Genomic DNA, 18,231 nt, shown 5'->3' with positions numbered 1-18,231 from the left:
GTCATAGTATAGTCTTATACTTGTGGTTTCTGTTTCATTTCTCACTTTGATGCATAAATCTGTGGTTTTCCATTAGCATGGCTTCCTTAAATCAACATTTTGCAAAGAGAGATATAATCAATAATTTACAAGGAGAATGTAAGAATTTTCTTGTAAGCTTGATAGACTGTCTACTAAATTAAGCCTTCTCTTCCAAGAGGTAGAATTTTTCATCAATTTTTCAAAGCTAGAGAGGTTTTTTTTTGTTTGTTTGTTTTTTGTCTTTTTAGGGCTGCACCTGTGGCCCATGGAGGTTTCCAGGCTAGGGGTCCAATTGGAGCTGTAGTTGCCAGCCTATGCCACAGCCGAGTCTGTGACCTACACGACATCTCACGGCAATGCCAGATCCTTAACCCACTGAGTGAGGCCAGGAATCAAACCCATGTCCTCGTGGATCCAAGTCAGATTGGTTTCTGCTGAGCCATGACGGGAACTCCACTAGAGAGTAATTTGAACAACATATATTGCCCAGAAATGGCTAAATGCACTTATTGTACTGACGCTGTTTCTATTAATTTTATGTGGTGCTTTTTCTACAGTTGACAAAAACATTTTACATATATTCTCATTAGTTATCACTAAAGACATTCCTAGGTATTACCTTTGAACTTTTATGTTTACATTTTGAATGAAATTATTTTTATATAAGATAGATGAGTTGTCAACAAAATCATAAAATTATTCAAAAGTATTTTGAAAAGAACTGTATATCCATTGAAGTTTTGTTCCTACCTACAGTGTTTCCAAGTGACTACAGATTGTTAGGTGTTACTTCTTAAAGCGTGTGTGTTTGTATACAGGTAATATTTACCCTCCTTTCTTTTTATCTCCAACTTTCCTATCTTTTGTTACTTCAAAATAGTTGCTGTTGGTTTTTCCTATGCCTTATGTATATTCACTCCCACTTAGATGCAATTTATTTACCACTTGCCTCTTTCATATTTCCATAGTTTGCAGTCTAGAAATCATGCCTTGTTTTTCCCTTGGTTCGTCATTACTTCATGAAAAAGGAATTGAAGTTTATTCTGAGCTTTCATACCATGGTATAGGACCACCTTCACTTCCCTGCATGATGACGGGAGTGAATGGTAATCATTTGTTTATTTATTTCACACTTACTTGGTCTTGTATTAGGCCAAGTAGTGTGCTAAGAGCTTTGCGAATATCTTCACAGCATCCATGTAAGATACAGGTTTTATTGTCATCCTCATTTTTCATATGAGGAAACTGAATCACAGGGAGGTTAAGTAACCATATCTGTTAAAATATGAGTACTTATCAGTGTGTTGTGATTTAAGAATTTTTACTTTTACTGACGAGCTGCAGCACAGAGTGTTTTCCTTCTGGCTACCACTGGTTATCCCAGTGAAAAGGCTGATTTTCTTGTGTATACAGTTGTGCATATAGTGAGTTCTGTCTGCTTTTTCCTTTTTATTTCTTCTTGGCTTTTGTCTCCTTTTTCCTTTCTCAAATTGTGCCTTGAAATTCTTCTTTTGAGCCTTTGCTTTTGGAATATTGTATATACCCTGTCTCATTGAATGAGGATAGTCATAACACAAGCCAGTCCACTTGCTTGTTCTTTCTTCTGCCTGCAGAAGGCATAACATATTCTGGTGACAGTAGAGTGCATGGGAAGAATAATATTTATGTATTTACACATAAACATATACTTATATATTTATATATTTATGTTCATATGTAATTTTTTACATTGCTATCTTTTTAGGCAGTCAACATTTCCACATTTTGGGAATAAAAATTTTTGAAAATTGAGTCAGTTAAAGAACCTCCAAACAGCTATGCCTTAAAAAACTTTAATTACTTTTTTTTTTTTTTCTCTTTTTAAGGCCGCACCCATGGCATGTGGAGATTCCCAGGCTAGGGGTTGAATTGGAGCCGCAGCTGCCAGCCTACACCACAGCTCCAGCAATGTGGGATTCGAGCCACGTCTGCAAACTGCACCACAGCTCACAGCAACCCCAGATCCTTAACCCACTGAGTGGGGCTAGGGATAGAACCTGCATCCTCATGGATGCTAGTTAAGTTTATTTTCCACTGAGCCACAACGGGAACTCCTTTAATTAAATTTTAGAAGCAAATTAAATAAATTTTTTTCATTGACATAAACAGTTTCCTCCGTATAGCGTTTGAAACACAAATTAAAGTAGAACATTAGGGTCTTTTCAATCCTTTATTAGATATGGGAGAAGAATTTTAAATTATAGACAGAAAAAAAATGCTTTAGAGTTATTCATGTTTTTGCTTTCCCTTGTTCCTGTGGAATTCAGTTTAATGAATAAGAAGCAACAATAAGCGTTTCTGTCATGGCTCAGTGGTAATGAACCTGGCTAGTATCTATGAGGACATAGGTTTGATCCCTGGCATTGCTCAGTGGGTTAAGGATCCGGCGATGCTGTGAGCTGTGGTGTAGGTCACAAAGACAGCTTGGATCTGGTATTGCTGTGGCTGTGGTATAGGCCAGCAGCTACAGCTCTGATTCGACCCCTAGCCTGCAAACTTCCGTTTGCTATGGGTACTGCCCTAAAAAGACCAAAAAAAAAAAAGAAGAAACCGTAATATAAAAAAGATAATTCTCTGTCACACACACACACTCCACATCAAGAATGGTAAAACTTGATGGTTAGATAACAGAAATGAGAATTATTGACTAGGAATCATTACCAACCTAGACACACAAGAGCCCAATGGTTTTAAGGCTCAGAATTGCCTGGGTTTGACCTCTGCCTCAGATGCTTGCCATGCCATATCTTTTGCCTCAGTTTTTTTTTTTTAATGGGATAATAAGAGTACTTACCGCCATAGACTTTTATGAGGAAGAAATTAGATGAAAGTGCTTAAAACAGTGCTGGGCACATAGCTGGTATTGATCAGTTCTGCTATTCTTTAATTCTGGGAGTTTCTCTTGGCCCTGTTGTTGGTTTAATAAGAGGTGAAAAATTCTAGGAGATGTTGACATGGAATAGGCATGGAAGTAAAGCTCAAAAGTATACCTTAATGAGGTTTAGATGAGCAAAGGTGTGTGAAAATGCTTTATGAGATGTAAAGTAGTCTATAAATAAAAGATAATAGGGAGAAATCAGATTATTTGTAGGCTTAGTATGCTAGAGAATGAACATTTGTGTATCTGACTTCATAGATAATGGTAATGTTCCCCTCCAGATACCCAAAGTTGAATACCAGGGAAAAGATTTAAGGCCACACAAAAAAATCTTTACAATAGACTTCAACTCCTTTGTGATAGGGTGTAGTTTTGAAATTAGGCACGCTCACACTCAAATTAACCTGATACTGTCCTAGAGAAAACGGTTCCTAAGCTACATCCTTAATGTTAATAGTATATACAAATGAGCCTTACTATTTATAGCTTATAGCATATTTTTCCTCTGAAGAATCTCTTCTTGAGTCCTTGCATATTTCTCGAGGAAGTTGGGCCCAGGCATCTGTGCAAGTCTCTGTGCCTCTGGCCTTCCTTTTCTGGAAGCATTTTTGATCTCTCTGTCATTTGTGCTCCCGTAATTCCAACCACATAGCTCTGTCATTGCATTTACCTCATTATATAGTGATTCTCTGCAAACTAGACAGCTGGCTTCTTGTGGACAGACTATGCCTTACTTTTCAATCTTTAATGAAAGATTGGCATATTAAAGTTTTCAATAAATATATGTGGAATAAATGGAGAAAGAGTAAAGCAGCCCTCAGCATACTTGGCAACATCTCGTTAGCACTAACATTTGAAAGTAATAAAGAAAATTGTTTTTCTAAAAAAGGTTCTGTGATGTAGACATTTTGGAAATTCTAACTGAACTCCCCTTAATCTAAATTACTGCATTTTCCCTGTATACTCTCCAGAATACCTTAATGTAACATTGCTAGAATGATGTAGGCTTCATTTTGAACTAAATTCTTTAGCCTTCCAGGTACCAAATATTTTAATAAATGTAGATGCTTTAGATTTTATATGCTTTGATATGTTCTTCTTAACTGTGGTAACATTTAAATGGAAGACTAGGCTAAGGACTTATAGATGTTCTTTCTTCCTGGAATGTTTATATAAGCTTATATAATAGTTTGTGTGTGGTTAGCTTTCTTCAAGGACACTTGATTTGTATTAGGAACTGAATTCAATGTTTAGTTTCCTCATCTGTAAGATAGAGATTACCTCTACTGCGTAAGACGATTGTAAAGATTAAGTAAATAAACCAAGTAGGTACTCAGCACAGGGTCTGGCACATTAATTATCTGTCATGTGGTAGCTATGACCTAATAAATTCTACAAGGCTTATTATGAAAAACAGTATACCCATCCATCTTCCTCTCTCCAGAGGCAGATTGGTAGCTGTTTTATAAACCAGCATTATCTTTTGTCAGAGACAGTTGGGCAGAAAGGGGGAGTAAGCCTGATTAAATTCAAAAAGAATAAAGCGTTAAAAATGGTTAGGATAGTTAGGGCTTTGGACCATAGTGTCCTATTGTATTTGTTCAGTTACTTAAACCTGTCTTTATTATTGGTCTCATCTGGAATCAGATGAGATTGTACAATAAACCTAAGGAGCAGAGGTTTTTTTTGTGGTTTGTTTTTTGTTTATTTTCCCTTCTTCCATTGGAAGAGAGGGATTTGGAAACCAAGAAAAAACATTGTACTTCTCTTCCTCTGGTCCTAGTCCATCAACATGGAGTGAATTTTTTGGGGTACTCACCAGTTTCCTTGCTTAAAAATAAACACACAATACATGATGCCCTCTCCAGTGGTGGCCATAGAGTGACAGTGAAAAACTGTAGTCCATAGCTCTTAATCTTTGTGTATGCTGGGCACGACATCATCTGTTGGTTTCTGAAAGGGGAAATAACTCTAACCAGGTGCTAGCCCAAACTGGCACAGTTGATGCTTTATTGCTTTTATTGACATAGGGCTATTTGCATAAAAGCTTCTGTGTTTTGCTGATCATTTTTTAACTATAAGGATCAGAGGATAACTGGCAGCCACAGTAGAAGCATTCACATTGTGGACCATGTCAGATTCTGGTGAATTTGCAAATTCTGCTGTGCCACCTCACCTACCATTGAAATCAAACAGCCATTGAAACAAACAAACAGCAGCAGGGCTGCTGGTGTTTAAGGTCTAGTAGTGCCTCTAGGTAAATGCTGGAGCATGTCATTTTTAAAAGGTTATAAATGAAATGAGCTGCATCTCTGAAGGACACAGTACATCACTGTTAGGAATCTCTGGGATAAAAAACTCATCAGAAACAATGGAAGATGTGAAAAGATGCTGTTTGTGGGTAATATGGCTAAATACTGCTAGTTGGTCTCTGGGGGAACCTTAAAGACATCCTTAGAAATATAAATAATACTGTGACAGTGGATGGCATTAGTTATTTGACTGGCAGTAGAATTGCTTTTTGAACTTTACTAAAGTGTGGTTTAGGTTTAATTACCTGGCTTCTTCAGTGGCTGCTGAATGGAACAGCTGGAGTCAAGACTTTGCCTTCCTTTAATCATAGCTCAAGAAAGTTATTAGGTCTTATGTCTTATAACAAACATAGATGATTTGCAGGTAGTGTCATAGTTCCTACTAAAACGTTAGAAAAGCTTTTTTTTTCTTTTTAATTTTTAAATTTTTAGGAGGTCACGCCCACAGCATGTAGAAGTTCCTGGGCCAGGGATTGAACCCAAGCCGCTGCATTGACAACGCTGGATCCTTAACCCACTGTGCTACAAGGGAACTCCTTATCATAGTTTTTTTTTGCGGGAGGGGCTGCACCCACGGCATATGGAGGTTCCCAGGCTAGGGGTCTAATTGGAGCTGTAGCCACAGCAACACAAGAACCGAGCCACATCTTCGACCTACACCACAGCTCATGACAACACCGGATCCTTAACCCACTGAGCGAGGCCAGGGATTGAACCCGTGTCCCCATGGATACTAGTCAGCTTCCTTAATCACTGAGGTATGAAGGGAACTCCTCATAGTGTTTTTATGTTTCATCCATGTTATAGCACATGAGTACTTATTTTTTAATTGCTGGATAACATTCCAGTGTATGGATATACCACAATTTGTTTATCCATTCTCCAATTGACAGGCATTTGGGTAGTTTGGGAAAGTTATGAATGAATTGTTTTATAAAGTTTTTATAAACATTCATGCACAGGTTTCTATCTGGACATATCTTTTTATTTACCTTGGGAAAGTTCCTAGGAGTAGGGTTGCTAGGTTGTATTTTTTGTTTTTGTTTTTGTTTTTGGTTTTTTTTTTTGCCTTTTTAGGGTACACCTGTGGAATACAGAAGTTCCCAGGCTAGGGGTAGAATTGGAGCTGCAGCTGCTGGGCAACTCCTTAACCCACTGAGTGAGGCCAGGGATGGAACAGGATTTCTCATGGATACTAGTTGAATTTGTTACCGCTGAGCCACAACGGCAACTGTGGTTGCATTGTTAAGTGTGTGTTTATAATTAACTCCCAAATTGTTTTTGCAAAGTCGAAGTACTATTCTGCATTCCCACCAGCACATTGGAAAGGTATCTGACTAGTTGAGGGTTTGATCCCTGGCCTTGCTCAATGAGTTGAAAAGGTCACGCATCCTCATGGATCCTAGTTGGGTTCGTTAACCACTGAGCCACGATGGGAACTCCTGTGAATGGATTTTGACATTTATGATCAGTAAAAATGAAACAATATGAGGAGGTACATGTACCTTTGCATAATATTCTAAGATAGGCCTTGGTTGCAAAGGTCACCTCCCCCCCACTATCAGGTCTAATAATCAGTGCCTAATAAGCTACTTAGGATAATATTCTGCTTCCTGACAGATTTTTGGGGCAACACCAGCTAGTCACATAGGCACTATCAGGAAAAGGGGCAACCTTAATTTTTGTAGTTCCTTGGCGCCTGCTCTTTTGACCACTGTAGTTCTTTGCCTTTTTGTGTCCTTGCTAGGTCTGGCTTTCTGCCTTTTACTTAGCACACTGCCAAACTGTATAATCACCCCCCTTTTAAGTGCCTGTATACTTAGCTCTGAACCATTTACCACAGTCAGAAGTGGTAGCAGTAGGCATTTGTACTTTCTGTCCACTTGACCCAACTAGATCTGGCCTCAATACGAAGGTCATTTCAGATGAATAAGGTTCCACGAGCCATGTTTTCCTATGTCTGATAAACTGGGCCTTTTATCAGACGTGTATGGCAAACCAGTGAGAAGATCTGAGAAGGAAGATTGGGCATGGCAGAGAACAGGAAGAAACAAGGTGAAAACTGCTGGATTATGCCTCAAGTTGTCATGCTCATCTTATTTTTGAGCATCTCTCAGAGAGGGTCAAACTATCCTTTTTTTAAAAAGTCTCAAGAACCTTGGCTTGGTTTGTTGTTATACAACAAGGAAAAATAAGAGCTGATAAAAAGTTTAAAGTGACTGTAATTAGTCATTCTTATGAAGGAAAAACATGAGAAAGTCATAATTTCTTTGTGTACCCTAATCTCATTCCAGACTATTTTGAGGGTTCTTGGGGATTTTTTTGAAGGGAAGATTGGGTTTAGCAATGTTAAAGAATACTAAAATTCATAGCAGGAGCTGATCTTTTTTTTTTTTTTCCCCCGAAGTGAGAAAAGCAAGAGAGATCTCAACTTTGTAAGGACTTTAGGTTAGGTATAAGGAGCATTTGCTCGCTATTGAGTGAATGAAGAAAAAGCTACAATCACATGTTCCAGATGGCTACAAAATGATAGTCTCATTTGGGAAGGTTAAAATTTACCATTGAGGAGTTCCCGTCATGGTGCATCAGAAACGAATCCGACTAGGAACCATGAGGTTGCAGGTTCCATCCCTGGCCTCGCTCAGTGATTTAAGGATCCAACATTGCCTTGAGCTCTGGTGTAGGCCACAGACACGGCTTGGATCTGGCGTTGCTGTGGCTGTGACAAAGGTTGGCAGCTGTAGCTCTGATTCCTCCACCCCTGGCCTGAGAACTTCCATTTGCCGAGGGTGCAACCCTAAAAAAAAAAAAAGAAAAAAAAAATTACCATCCACTGAAGGACTTGGTACCTACTGAAGATGTGATGAAAAATCTGCATTTGAAAAGTTTTTTCTCTCTTCCCCTCAGGTTAGTGACATTGATTTTCCTTTATTTGGTAAAGGTTTTAATCTTTGGTCAAAAGTTTATCAAGCTGCTCAGTAGTATAGTAAAGTTCAGTTTGATACAGGAACCTCATGCTTTTGATAGGTGCGGTATATAGAACTATGAATTCCTCGACTTCAACTTTGTGATACATAGAAATTTCATATTACTACTCATCTGATTGTTTCCTGCCTCTCTCTGATACTTGTTGTGAAATGTTCTGTCTGTTCTCTAGGACACTCTTAAGCAGTTTCTGTGCTTGAAATCACTACATGTCGATCTTTTGGATATATCGCCTTTTGTTTTTTACTCTGGCCTGGCAGGTTCTGTAGATCCTTCTGTTTCATTGGTAGGGGTAACCTTCATGGAAACCAGGAGTCAGGCAACTATTGTACCAAAGTAGACCAAGCATGGAAGATACGCAGTTAAAGGACCAGAACATAAATCTTGGGAAAATTGGGGGGTAGGAAAGAAATCTCAAAATCAGAAAATTATTTTTTATAGTGTACACTGGGGTGATTACTTGATTCTTTTAATGTGCTCACTATGTGTTTTATTTACTTTGTAAGAGGCAGATATGTATGGTTTGGTGGGGGAGAGGCAAGAACATATAAAAGGGACCTATCTCAGAAGGAGAATATTGATCAAAGAAAGCATATTGCAGAACAGTATGCATATTTTTACATTTAGGGAACAAAAAAAAACCCAATGTATATTTTCTGTATATATATATGTATATACTCTAAACATCTGAAAGAGTACATGCCAAATGTGTGTGTGTGTGTGTGTGTGTGTATATATATATATATATATAGTGGTCTGAAGAGAGTTCAGGAAGGCAGGAAGATTTGGAGACTTTTGCTTTTTCTATAATATTCTTTGTGTGTGTTTGAAAAGAGTAAATTCACATTTTAATCATGTCTTTAAAAATAGGTGAAGCATATTCATTACGTTTGAACAATGTTTATAGTGTAGACAGAACTGAGGTGGTTTCACATAATATAAACTAATTAGAAAATTTATCCTTTGTTGGTTTTTTCAAATATCTGCCCACCTTTTGATTTTTGATCTTGTCTGTGCCCTCTTGTCCCCAACTAAGCCCCCATTGTTCATGGGGCACACGGCGGCAGATCTGTATAGTGCACTGGAATGGTACTGGTGTGGACTTGAAAAGTCACAGACCTGGGGTCATATCCCGATTTCTGACCAGCTTTGTGACTTTGAGCAGTTACATAATCATGATTTATTTTATTATTTGGTTCCAGAGCTGCTGTTTTTCAGATTTTCTCGGCCCCTTGCAGCTTCTACCTTGTATCTCCAGGAGAGGAAATGTCTGGGGGTAATCCAGAAAGGGTAGAAAGGGTCCTGGATTTCTCTCCCAAGGAAAAAGACATAAATGGAGCCGGGCTGGCAGAGGCAGGCCTGGAGCTGTCCTGGAGGGTAGATGGAGATCCTTCTTGAATTTAATTATTGTCAGTAGAGCCTTGGTCATAGGCCAAGGGCAAGTGAGGGTCAGGTTTGCCTGTGTGGGAGGGTAGGATCAAAGAGTTCTCTCTCTGATTGTGTCAGGATTAGATTGAAGGGGGTGTTTGTGAAAAAGATTTAAGGTACAGCGAGTAGGAGGAAGTCAGAAGCAGTACGTAACCGTCTTTAAGAGCACCGTCTGGGTTTCACTGAGTCTTGTCTCTGTCTCTTACTAGCCCCGTAACCTTTAGCCAGTTACTTCACTTCTCTAAAACTTAATTGCTTAATTTATAAAATGAGGGTAAAAGTTATCTACCTCATAGAACTGTGAGCGAATACAGTTCATATGCTTAGAACAGTGCCAGGCATGTACTAAGTACTTGATAAGTTTATTAATATTAAGTTAAACTAGGGGAAGAAGGAAAGCAGGGCTAATGAAGTGTATAGTGAGCGTGGGCTGCCTCTGTGTACATCCAACTGATAACATCTGTCCTTGGTTATCTCCGGAGAAAGAGTCCATAATGGGAAACATTATTTATAAATGTTCTAATATTTCCTGATGTATTTTCTTGTTAAAACAAAGCTTATGGGGAAAAAAAAAGACTTAAAAAAAAGATAAGTTGCCACTTGTAACCGTCACTGTTAAATGATAAATTATGGGTTTGGTTTCACTATGCATAATTTCCATCGAATTTCACTGCTAATTTTTTTGGCTTTTCCTATCTTTTATGTTGTTTCTTGCAGGCATCCTCATTAATCAGTTATTTCAGCATTTACTACTTATAAACCCAGAAGGATTAATAGTATGCAAATATAAATTGATGAGACATAGAATTTTAGTGAGAAAAATAAGTCAGCACTTATTAGCGTTTGTTCAGTTTAGAAGCCTTTGTAAACTCGGCTGTGCATTTCACATGTTTCATGTGTTGAGTGCTAGTGAACCCTGTTGGGTTAGCATCCATGAACCCCTAGGTTTTAATATCTGTTTTCCAATACGCTGAGGTGGCATCACAAGATCTCTTTGTGTTCTCCTTAATATTCCAATAGCCAGCATTGTACATTGTCATCTATTACTGAAAACAACCATAAAAAGAGAATTATTATCACTCCCATTTTATAGATGTAGATAATCCAGGCATAGAAACTTGTTCAGAGTGACATGCTACCAAGTAGCAGAGTCAGAATTTGAAAATCATATGTTTGATTTCAGAGTTTGTGTTTTGAAAAACGAGGCCACTGACTGCTTCTCTCAGCCACTATCAATTGGAAGACTGCAAAGCTGACCCTTGGCAAAGTGGCCAGGCTTGTTTATTTCCTGCTACTATCAAGTCTCTCCCCTCACTTTACTGTCCCATTCCGCTGATCATGGCTGTAAAGGCTTAATTTGAAGAATCATCCAGTCTGGTGGTTCTCAAATCTAGCCTGTCATAAGAATTACTTGAGACATTTATTTTTTTTTAATTATAATTAAGTTGGTTTAGCTGGAGCCCTACAAACCTGCTTTAACCATTCTACATATGATTTGGACAGTCTGACAGGTTTGGGAACCACTTCAAATACATGAATCCCCCTCCAAAGACCCCTGCAATTTTCCTGACGAGTAGTCATCTAATATCTGAAAGTCTTCTACACCTACCACCCTGCCAGGAAGGTTATTTCATTAGTAATTAGATGCAGCGCTATGCTTCTATAGAGCTTTCATTTATTGTCTCATGTGGATTGGATCAACTCCTTTGGACAGATTTTCATACTCCTTAGGTACTGGCTTGGAGGTCAGATCTAGGTCCAAATCTTCTCTGAGCCTTACTTTCCTCATGTAAAATGAGTATGTTGTTATCTACCTTGAAGGATAATATCAAGAATTAATTGGAAAAAAATCCAACAACCCCACCCTGTCCTAGCTGGAAAGATTCTAGATTGCCTTCCAACAGCCATTTCTTATAATTCCTTCACCTCATCAGCCTTTTTGGAAATAGTCCTACAATTGCAGGGTTCTAGTTAGAAGTGTGGGTGAGTGTGATAGGAGGTTCTTAGACATTCTTTCTAGGGTTGTCAGTGCCAGTAATAGGCTGTCATATTGAGTACTCAGCAGCACTTTTTTTTTTTTTTTCCTGGCTTTTTCTTTGGACAATGGCTGTGATACCACTTATGGGTACAGACAAACCTGCATTTCTGGAAATTCAGCTTTCCCTCCATAACTAATTGGAGTTTCTACTGATAATCTGAATCCAAAGCAAAGCAAATGATCTGCAACAAGACCCTAAAGGCAAAGAAAAGATCTTCTTGAATTATATAAAGACCAAAATGGAGAACCAAAGAAAATATTCCATGTCTCTTTCTTATCTAATAGTAGAGACAACCACTGAGTATTAAAAAGGAAAAAAAGTGGGGTGAGGTGACAAATGGTAGGAATGATAGTAAAAAAAAAAGGTCAAACACATTTAAATAATTTCACCCTAATCCTCACAGGTAAGATCCTATTTTACCAATGAGAATACTGAAGACGTGGAAAGTAACTAAGACAAACTTCGTACCTGGTTAAATGAAGAACCAGAGACAAGGCACTTGGGACTTTACAGAATGTAATTTTTTTAAAAATGATAACACACACAAATATATGTTCTTTATGAAATAATGTGACTTAGTTTTCATTGTACTGTATCCATTCCTTTGTTAAAACATCTGTCATACTCTTATTTTAATTGGTTATATCTCCCTCTACTAGTTACTTGCAAGCAGGAACTAGGTTTATAACATTCATCTGTGAATTACCAGGACCTAGCAAGGGAGATGGCCCTTAACTTGTGCATTAAAGGTTTGTAAAATGGAATTTCTCTCTATAGCATTTGAAAACATCTTTGCCGTCTACCCTTACTTCTCATGTGTAAGTTAAAAAAAAAAAGTGTAGGATCGTAAGAGGTATTATAAATAATCTAGCTTAATCCCCTTGTTTGTAAAGGGAGGAATTTCAGGCACAACTGGAGAGGTAGCTCATGATGTACCCAGACTCCCTCAGTTGATTGTACTTGTGCCAGTTCTCTTGCACAGTTCAGGACCCAAGCTTACTGCACTCATTCATTCACTAACCCTCTGGTTCCTCTTTTATGCTCAGTGCTGGGGAACTGCCATCTTCCTTCTGCCTCCCTGGAGAGGTATACAGCCATGCTTTCCAGAAACCAGAAGAAAACAGCTTCCCAAGAGTTTAAGGCTTAAACTAGAAAATGGTCACCATAGCTGAGGTTTCTACCTATTGTATCCATTTTTGTTCATCTAGGCATTCATTGTGTTACTCTGTTGTTCATAGGGGAGGTTAGTGATCACTTGTGAAGCTGGATAAATTCTTCAAGACCCTGAAAGTAATTGCTCATTGCTCTAGCTTGATTTGGTGTAGTTATTGAGGTTTATGATGGTCTGATCTGTATTTCTTTAACAAAGGCACACTAAATCCATTCTATAGTACTTTTTTTTTATCTTTTTTGGGGAGCACCCGCGGCATATGGAGGTTCCCAGGCTAGGGGTTCAATCGGAGCTATAGTAGCCAGCCTATGCCATGGCCACAGCAATGCCAGATCTGAGCCACGTCTTCGACCTACACCAGAGCTGAATCCTTAACCCAATGAGTGAGGCCAGGGATTGAATCCACAACCTCATGGTTCCTAGTTGGATTCGTTTCTGCTGTGCCACAACAGGAATATGTCAATTTTCTAGTGTACAGCAAAGTAACCCAGACACACACACGTGCACACACACACACACATTATTTTTCTCACATTATCCTCCAACACACTCCATCACAAGTGACTAGATATAGTTCCCAGTGCTATACAGCAGGATCTCATTGCTTATCCATTTCAAAGGCAATAGTTTGCATTTATTAACCCAGATTCCCAGTCCATCCCACTCCCTCCTCCTTGGCAGCCACAAGTCTGTTCTCCAAGTCCATGATTTTCTTTTCTGTGGAAAGGTTCATTTGTGCTGTATATTAGATTCCAGATATAAGTGATATCATATGGTATTTGTCTTTCTCTTGCTGACTTACTTCACTTAGGATGAGTCTCTAGTTCCATCCATGTTGCTGCAAATGGCATCATTTTGTGATTTTTAAATGGCTGAGTAGTATTCCATGGTGTATATATACCACATCTTCTTAATCCATTCATCTGTTGATGGACATTTAGGTTGTTTCCATGTCTTGGCTGTTGGGAATAGTGCTGCAGTGAACATACGGGTGCATGTGTCTTTTTCAAGGAGTTTTGTCCAGATAGATGCCCAAGAGTGGGATTGCTGGGTCATATGGTAGTTCTATGTATAGTGTTCTGAGGTACCTCCATACTGTTCTCCATAGTGGTTGTACCAGTTAACATTCCCACCAACAGTGCAAGACAGTTCCCTTTTCTCCACACCCTCCCCAGTATGTGTTTTTTGTGGACTTATTAATGATGGCCACTCTGACTGGTGTGAAGTGGTATTTCATGGTAGTTGTGATGTGTGTTTCTATAATAAACAGTGATGTTGAGGATTTTTTCATGTGCTTGTTGGCCATCTGTGTATCTTCTTTGGAGAAATGTCTCCTCAGGTCCTTTGCCCATTTTTCCATTGAGTTGTTGGGTTTTTTGCTTTTGAGTTGTATAAATTGTTTGTACATTTTAGAGATTAAACCCTTGTCAGTTGCATTATTTGAACTCATTTTCTCCCATTCCATAAGTTGTCTTTTTGGTTTTTTTTTTATGGTTTCCTTTGCTGTGCAAAAGCTTTTCAGTTTGATTAGGTCCCATTGGTTTATTTTGTTTTTATTTCTGTTGCCTTGGGAGACTGACCTGAGAAAACTTTTGTAAGGTTGACTTCAGAGAATGTTTTGCCTATGTTCTCTTCTAGGAGTTTGATGGTGTCTTGACTTATGTTTAAGTCTTTAAGCCATTTTGAGTTTATTTTTGTGCATGGTGTGAGGGTGTGTTCTAGTTTCATTGATGTATATGCAGCTGTCCAGTTTTCCCAGTACCAATTGCTGAAAAGACTTTTTCTCATTTTATATTCTTGCCTCCTTTGTCAAAGATTAATTGACCATAGGTGTCTGGGTTTATTTCTGGGTTCTCTATTCTGTTCCATTGGTCTGTATATCTGTTTTGGTACCAGTACCACGCTGTCTTGATCACTGTGGCTTTGTAATACTGTCTGAAGTCTGGGAGAGTTATGACTCCTGCTTGGTTTTGTTCCTCAGGACTGCTTTGGGAATTCTGTGTCTTTTTTGTGATGATCATTGTACAGCTATAAATGTAATAAATTCATTGAGTAATAAAAAAAATTCTGTGTCTTTTATCGTTCCATATAATTTTTTGGATTATTTCTAGTTCTGTGAAAAATGTCATGGGCAATTTGATAGGGATTGCACTGAATCTGTAGATTGCTTTGGGTAATATGGCCATTTTTATGCTATTGACTTTTCTAACCCAGGAGCATGGAATATCTTTCTATTTCTTTGAATCCTCTTTAATTTCCTTGATTAATGTTTTATAGTTCTCAGTGTATAAGTCTTTCACCTCCTTGGTCAGGTTTATTCCTAGATATTTAATTATGGGGGCTGAAATTTTATTTTATTTTATTTTATTTTAGTCTTTTCTAGGGCTGCACCCACGGCACATGGAGGTTCCCAGGCTAGGGATCTAATCGGAGCTATAGCTGCCGGCCTACACCAGAGCCACAGCAATGCGGGATCCAAGCCGCGTCTGCCACCTACACCACAGCTCATGGCAACGCCAGATCCTTAACCCACTGAGCGAGGTCAGGGATCGAACCCACAACTTCATGGTTCCCTAATCGGGTTTGTTAACCACTGAGCCATGACAGGAACTCCTGGGGCTGCAACTTTAAAAGGTATTATGTTTTTATATTCCTTTTCTAATATTTTATGGTTAGTATACAGAAATGCAATGGAACTATCATTAATAATTATTAAAGATACCCAATTAAATTACATTGGCACTAATGTCACCTTTTGATTTTTTTCAAGGAAGTGATTCCGTTTGTAGACTGAGAGGGTTTTTTTTTTTTTTTTTTTGCTGTGCCCACAGTATGTAGAAGTTCCCAGGCCAGGGCTCAAAACTCTGCCACAGCAGTGACCTGAGAGCTGTTGCAGTGACGATGTCAGATCCTTAACCTGCTACGCCTCAAGAGAACTTCTTCTGGTTCTTAGTTACGGTTTTCCTCTAGGAAAAAAAAGGTCCCTATTCATTAGAATACAATATCCATTTGATAGTAGAGACGGGGGTGAAGGGTAGAGGGCAAAAGCCAATTCACTTGACTTTTCCTTTGATTTTACCTTTTTAGTTCGTTTCAGAGAAAATCAGTCTGAAGTAGTGGGACATACACTTTAAAGAATTAGTTGGGGGGAGTTTCCATTGTGGCTCAGTGGAAATGAATCTGACTAGCATCCATGAAGATGGAGGTTCAATCCCTGGCCTTGCTCATTGGGTTAAGGATCTGGCGTTGCCATGAGCCGTGGTGTAGGTCACAAAAGCAACTTGGATCTGGCATTGCTGTGGCTGCGGCATAGGCTGGCAGCTACAGCTCCTGTTTGACCCCTAGCCTGGGAACCTCCATATGCCAAGGATGCGGCCCTAAAAAGACAAAAAAAAAAAAAAAAGAAAGAAAGAAAAAGTATTATTAGGGGAAAGGATGTGATTTAATTAATTATAGAAACATATTAAAATTAATGTTGCGAAGTCATTAGTCTTAATGAAAAGAATGACTGTGTGCTGTATGTTATTAAAAGTGTCTGGAACTTTTTTTTTTGCCACACCTGTGACATGTGGAAGTTCCTGGGCCAGGGATTGAATCCAAACCATAGCAGGAACTCCTAACTAAAACTACCTGGAGTTTTGATTCATGTCATCAATCTATAGCAAGAAGCAAATAACATGGTTATTAATTTTGTGAAGTAATTTTATGTATTGTCTTGTTCTGTTTTTACTTTTAGGACCGGAGTAGGCCCTATGACACTTTTAACTTGCACTCGTTGGAGAACTCCTTAATGGATATGATAAGGACTGATCATGAGCCTCTGAAAGGTAAACACTACCCTCCCAGTGGCCCACCAATGAGTTTCGCTGATATAATGTGGAGGAATCATTTTGCAGGTTAGGAATATTCATATGTCCATTCCTTGCTTGGTGTTTTTAAACAAAAATCAGCTTTTTAATCATTGTGATTTTTGTTTTTGTTTCTTTTTTGTTTGCTTTGTTTGCTTTGTAAAGCACTGTGGAATGTATTTAAAGTTGATTTTTTTAAACCTGGGTTCAGCTACCCTACCATAATCAAGTTTGATCGCTTTAATCATAATGTCTGGCAGAAGCATGTGTGGGGTAGCTGAGATCGTGGTTTTATAGCATGAGACCAGAAGCCAAGTGTTTTGAGCTTTGTGCATTTGGAATCCTTAACTGAAGCTGGATAATTCATTGAAGTCCACGTATACTGCAAGGAAGTATAATATTTAATCTCCAAAGACTGCTTCAGAAAAGTTCATAGAAAAGGGTTTCATTTCATTAGAATATAGTCACTTTCCTAGTGTAGGAGGTATCACTACACAGACATAGAGCAAACAGACATCCTTTGCGTTCTCTAAGGCTAAACACAAGAAAAATGTTTTGGGTTATCTCTAAGGCAGAAAGTCCTGGGGTCAGCAGTATTAGGACTTCCTATTTTTAGAGCCCATGTAAGTTCAGGATAGAGGCTGATGTTACATTCATGAAGACAGATAGGTCTTGTTATGGGTTATAGGATTTTTTAGGGGCTCTGTGATATTTTTAAATACTGTGATGGAAATTTTCTGTGGAAATAGCCACTGCACTGGGGCTTAGAGCCTAATTATCTGAAAGCTGTAAAGCGTCAGCCACAGGGATGCCCATCTTTTATGAACCTTCTGTCCTCTAGAGTTGTGAGGAATCTGATCCCCTCTGGTTCCCTGCAGGCTCTTACATACGGTATGACTGACTGTGAACACCTGATGGTCATTTCTTCATGCCACACACCAAAAATCTGCTGCTTCATTTTCTTGTCACACTCATGGTTTTCTGCTGCTTTCCTCAATTTCCAGTGAAGAGAAAGTAGTTAACAGGCTGTGAAGACAATAAAAGATTTTGAGAAAAGCTACATTTCAAGGCCTTGAGAAGCAGGAAAAAAGGCCTCTCATTTGGTCATTGTTATATTTATTTACCGTTACATCTTTCTACAGTAAAGATTAGGTACATGGTAATTTCACTTAGAAGTGAGAATGGTGTTAAAAAAAAAAAAGCAATATTCACAGACCGTTCTGTGTTTTTAGTACCATCTACGTCTACGTTTGTCTTCCTTCTCTACCACGCACAGCTGTAAGCCTCTCCTAATTATTCTAAAATATTCAGCCCTTGTTCTGTATGCATACCTGTTTTATCTTGCTCTGTATTCTGCTAGCAATAAAAGATTATGGAAGGATCTTAGACTATAGTCTATAAAACAATTTTCTAGAATTTTGTGAATATTGATTAAGCAGGATCTGTTGTTCCCTGTTGAGAGTAGGAGCTGTCAAAATACAAGGAGCTGTCCAAGTAAACCCCCTTCCTA

General features: G+C 38.6%; 1 protein-coding gene across 1 annotated transcript in view; it reads left to right on the top strand.

Moving 5' to 3' along the window:
- CPEB3 (cytoplasmic polyadenylation element binding protein 3) overlaps positions 1-18,231 on the top strand; it is a 162,005-nt gene that overhangs the window by 21,986 nt on the left and 121,788 nt on the right. The window contains 1 exon segment of the mRNA XM_047759869.1: positions 16,610-16,700. Coding sequence (XP_047615825.1) covers positions 16,610-16,700 — 91 coding nt within the window.

This window comes from Phacochoerus africanus, chromosome 15 (assembly GCF_016906955.1).
Source record: "Phacochoerus africanus isolate WHEZ1 chromosome 15, ROS_Pafr_v1, whole genome shotgun sequence".
In the NCBI taxonomy this organism is placed as follows: Eukaryota; Metazoa; Chordata; class Mammalia; order Artiodactyla; family Suidae; genus Phacochoerus; species Phacochoerus africanus.
This window is presented reverse-complemented; position numbering and strand designations above follow the sequence as displayed.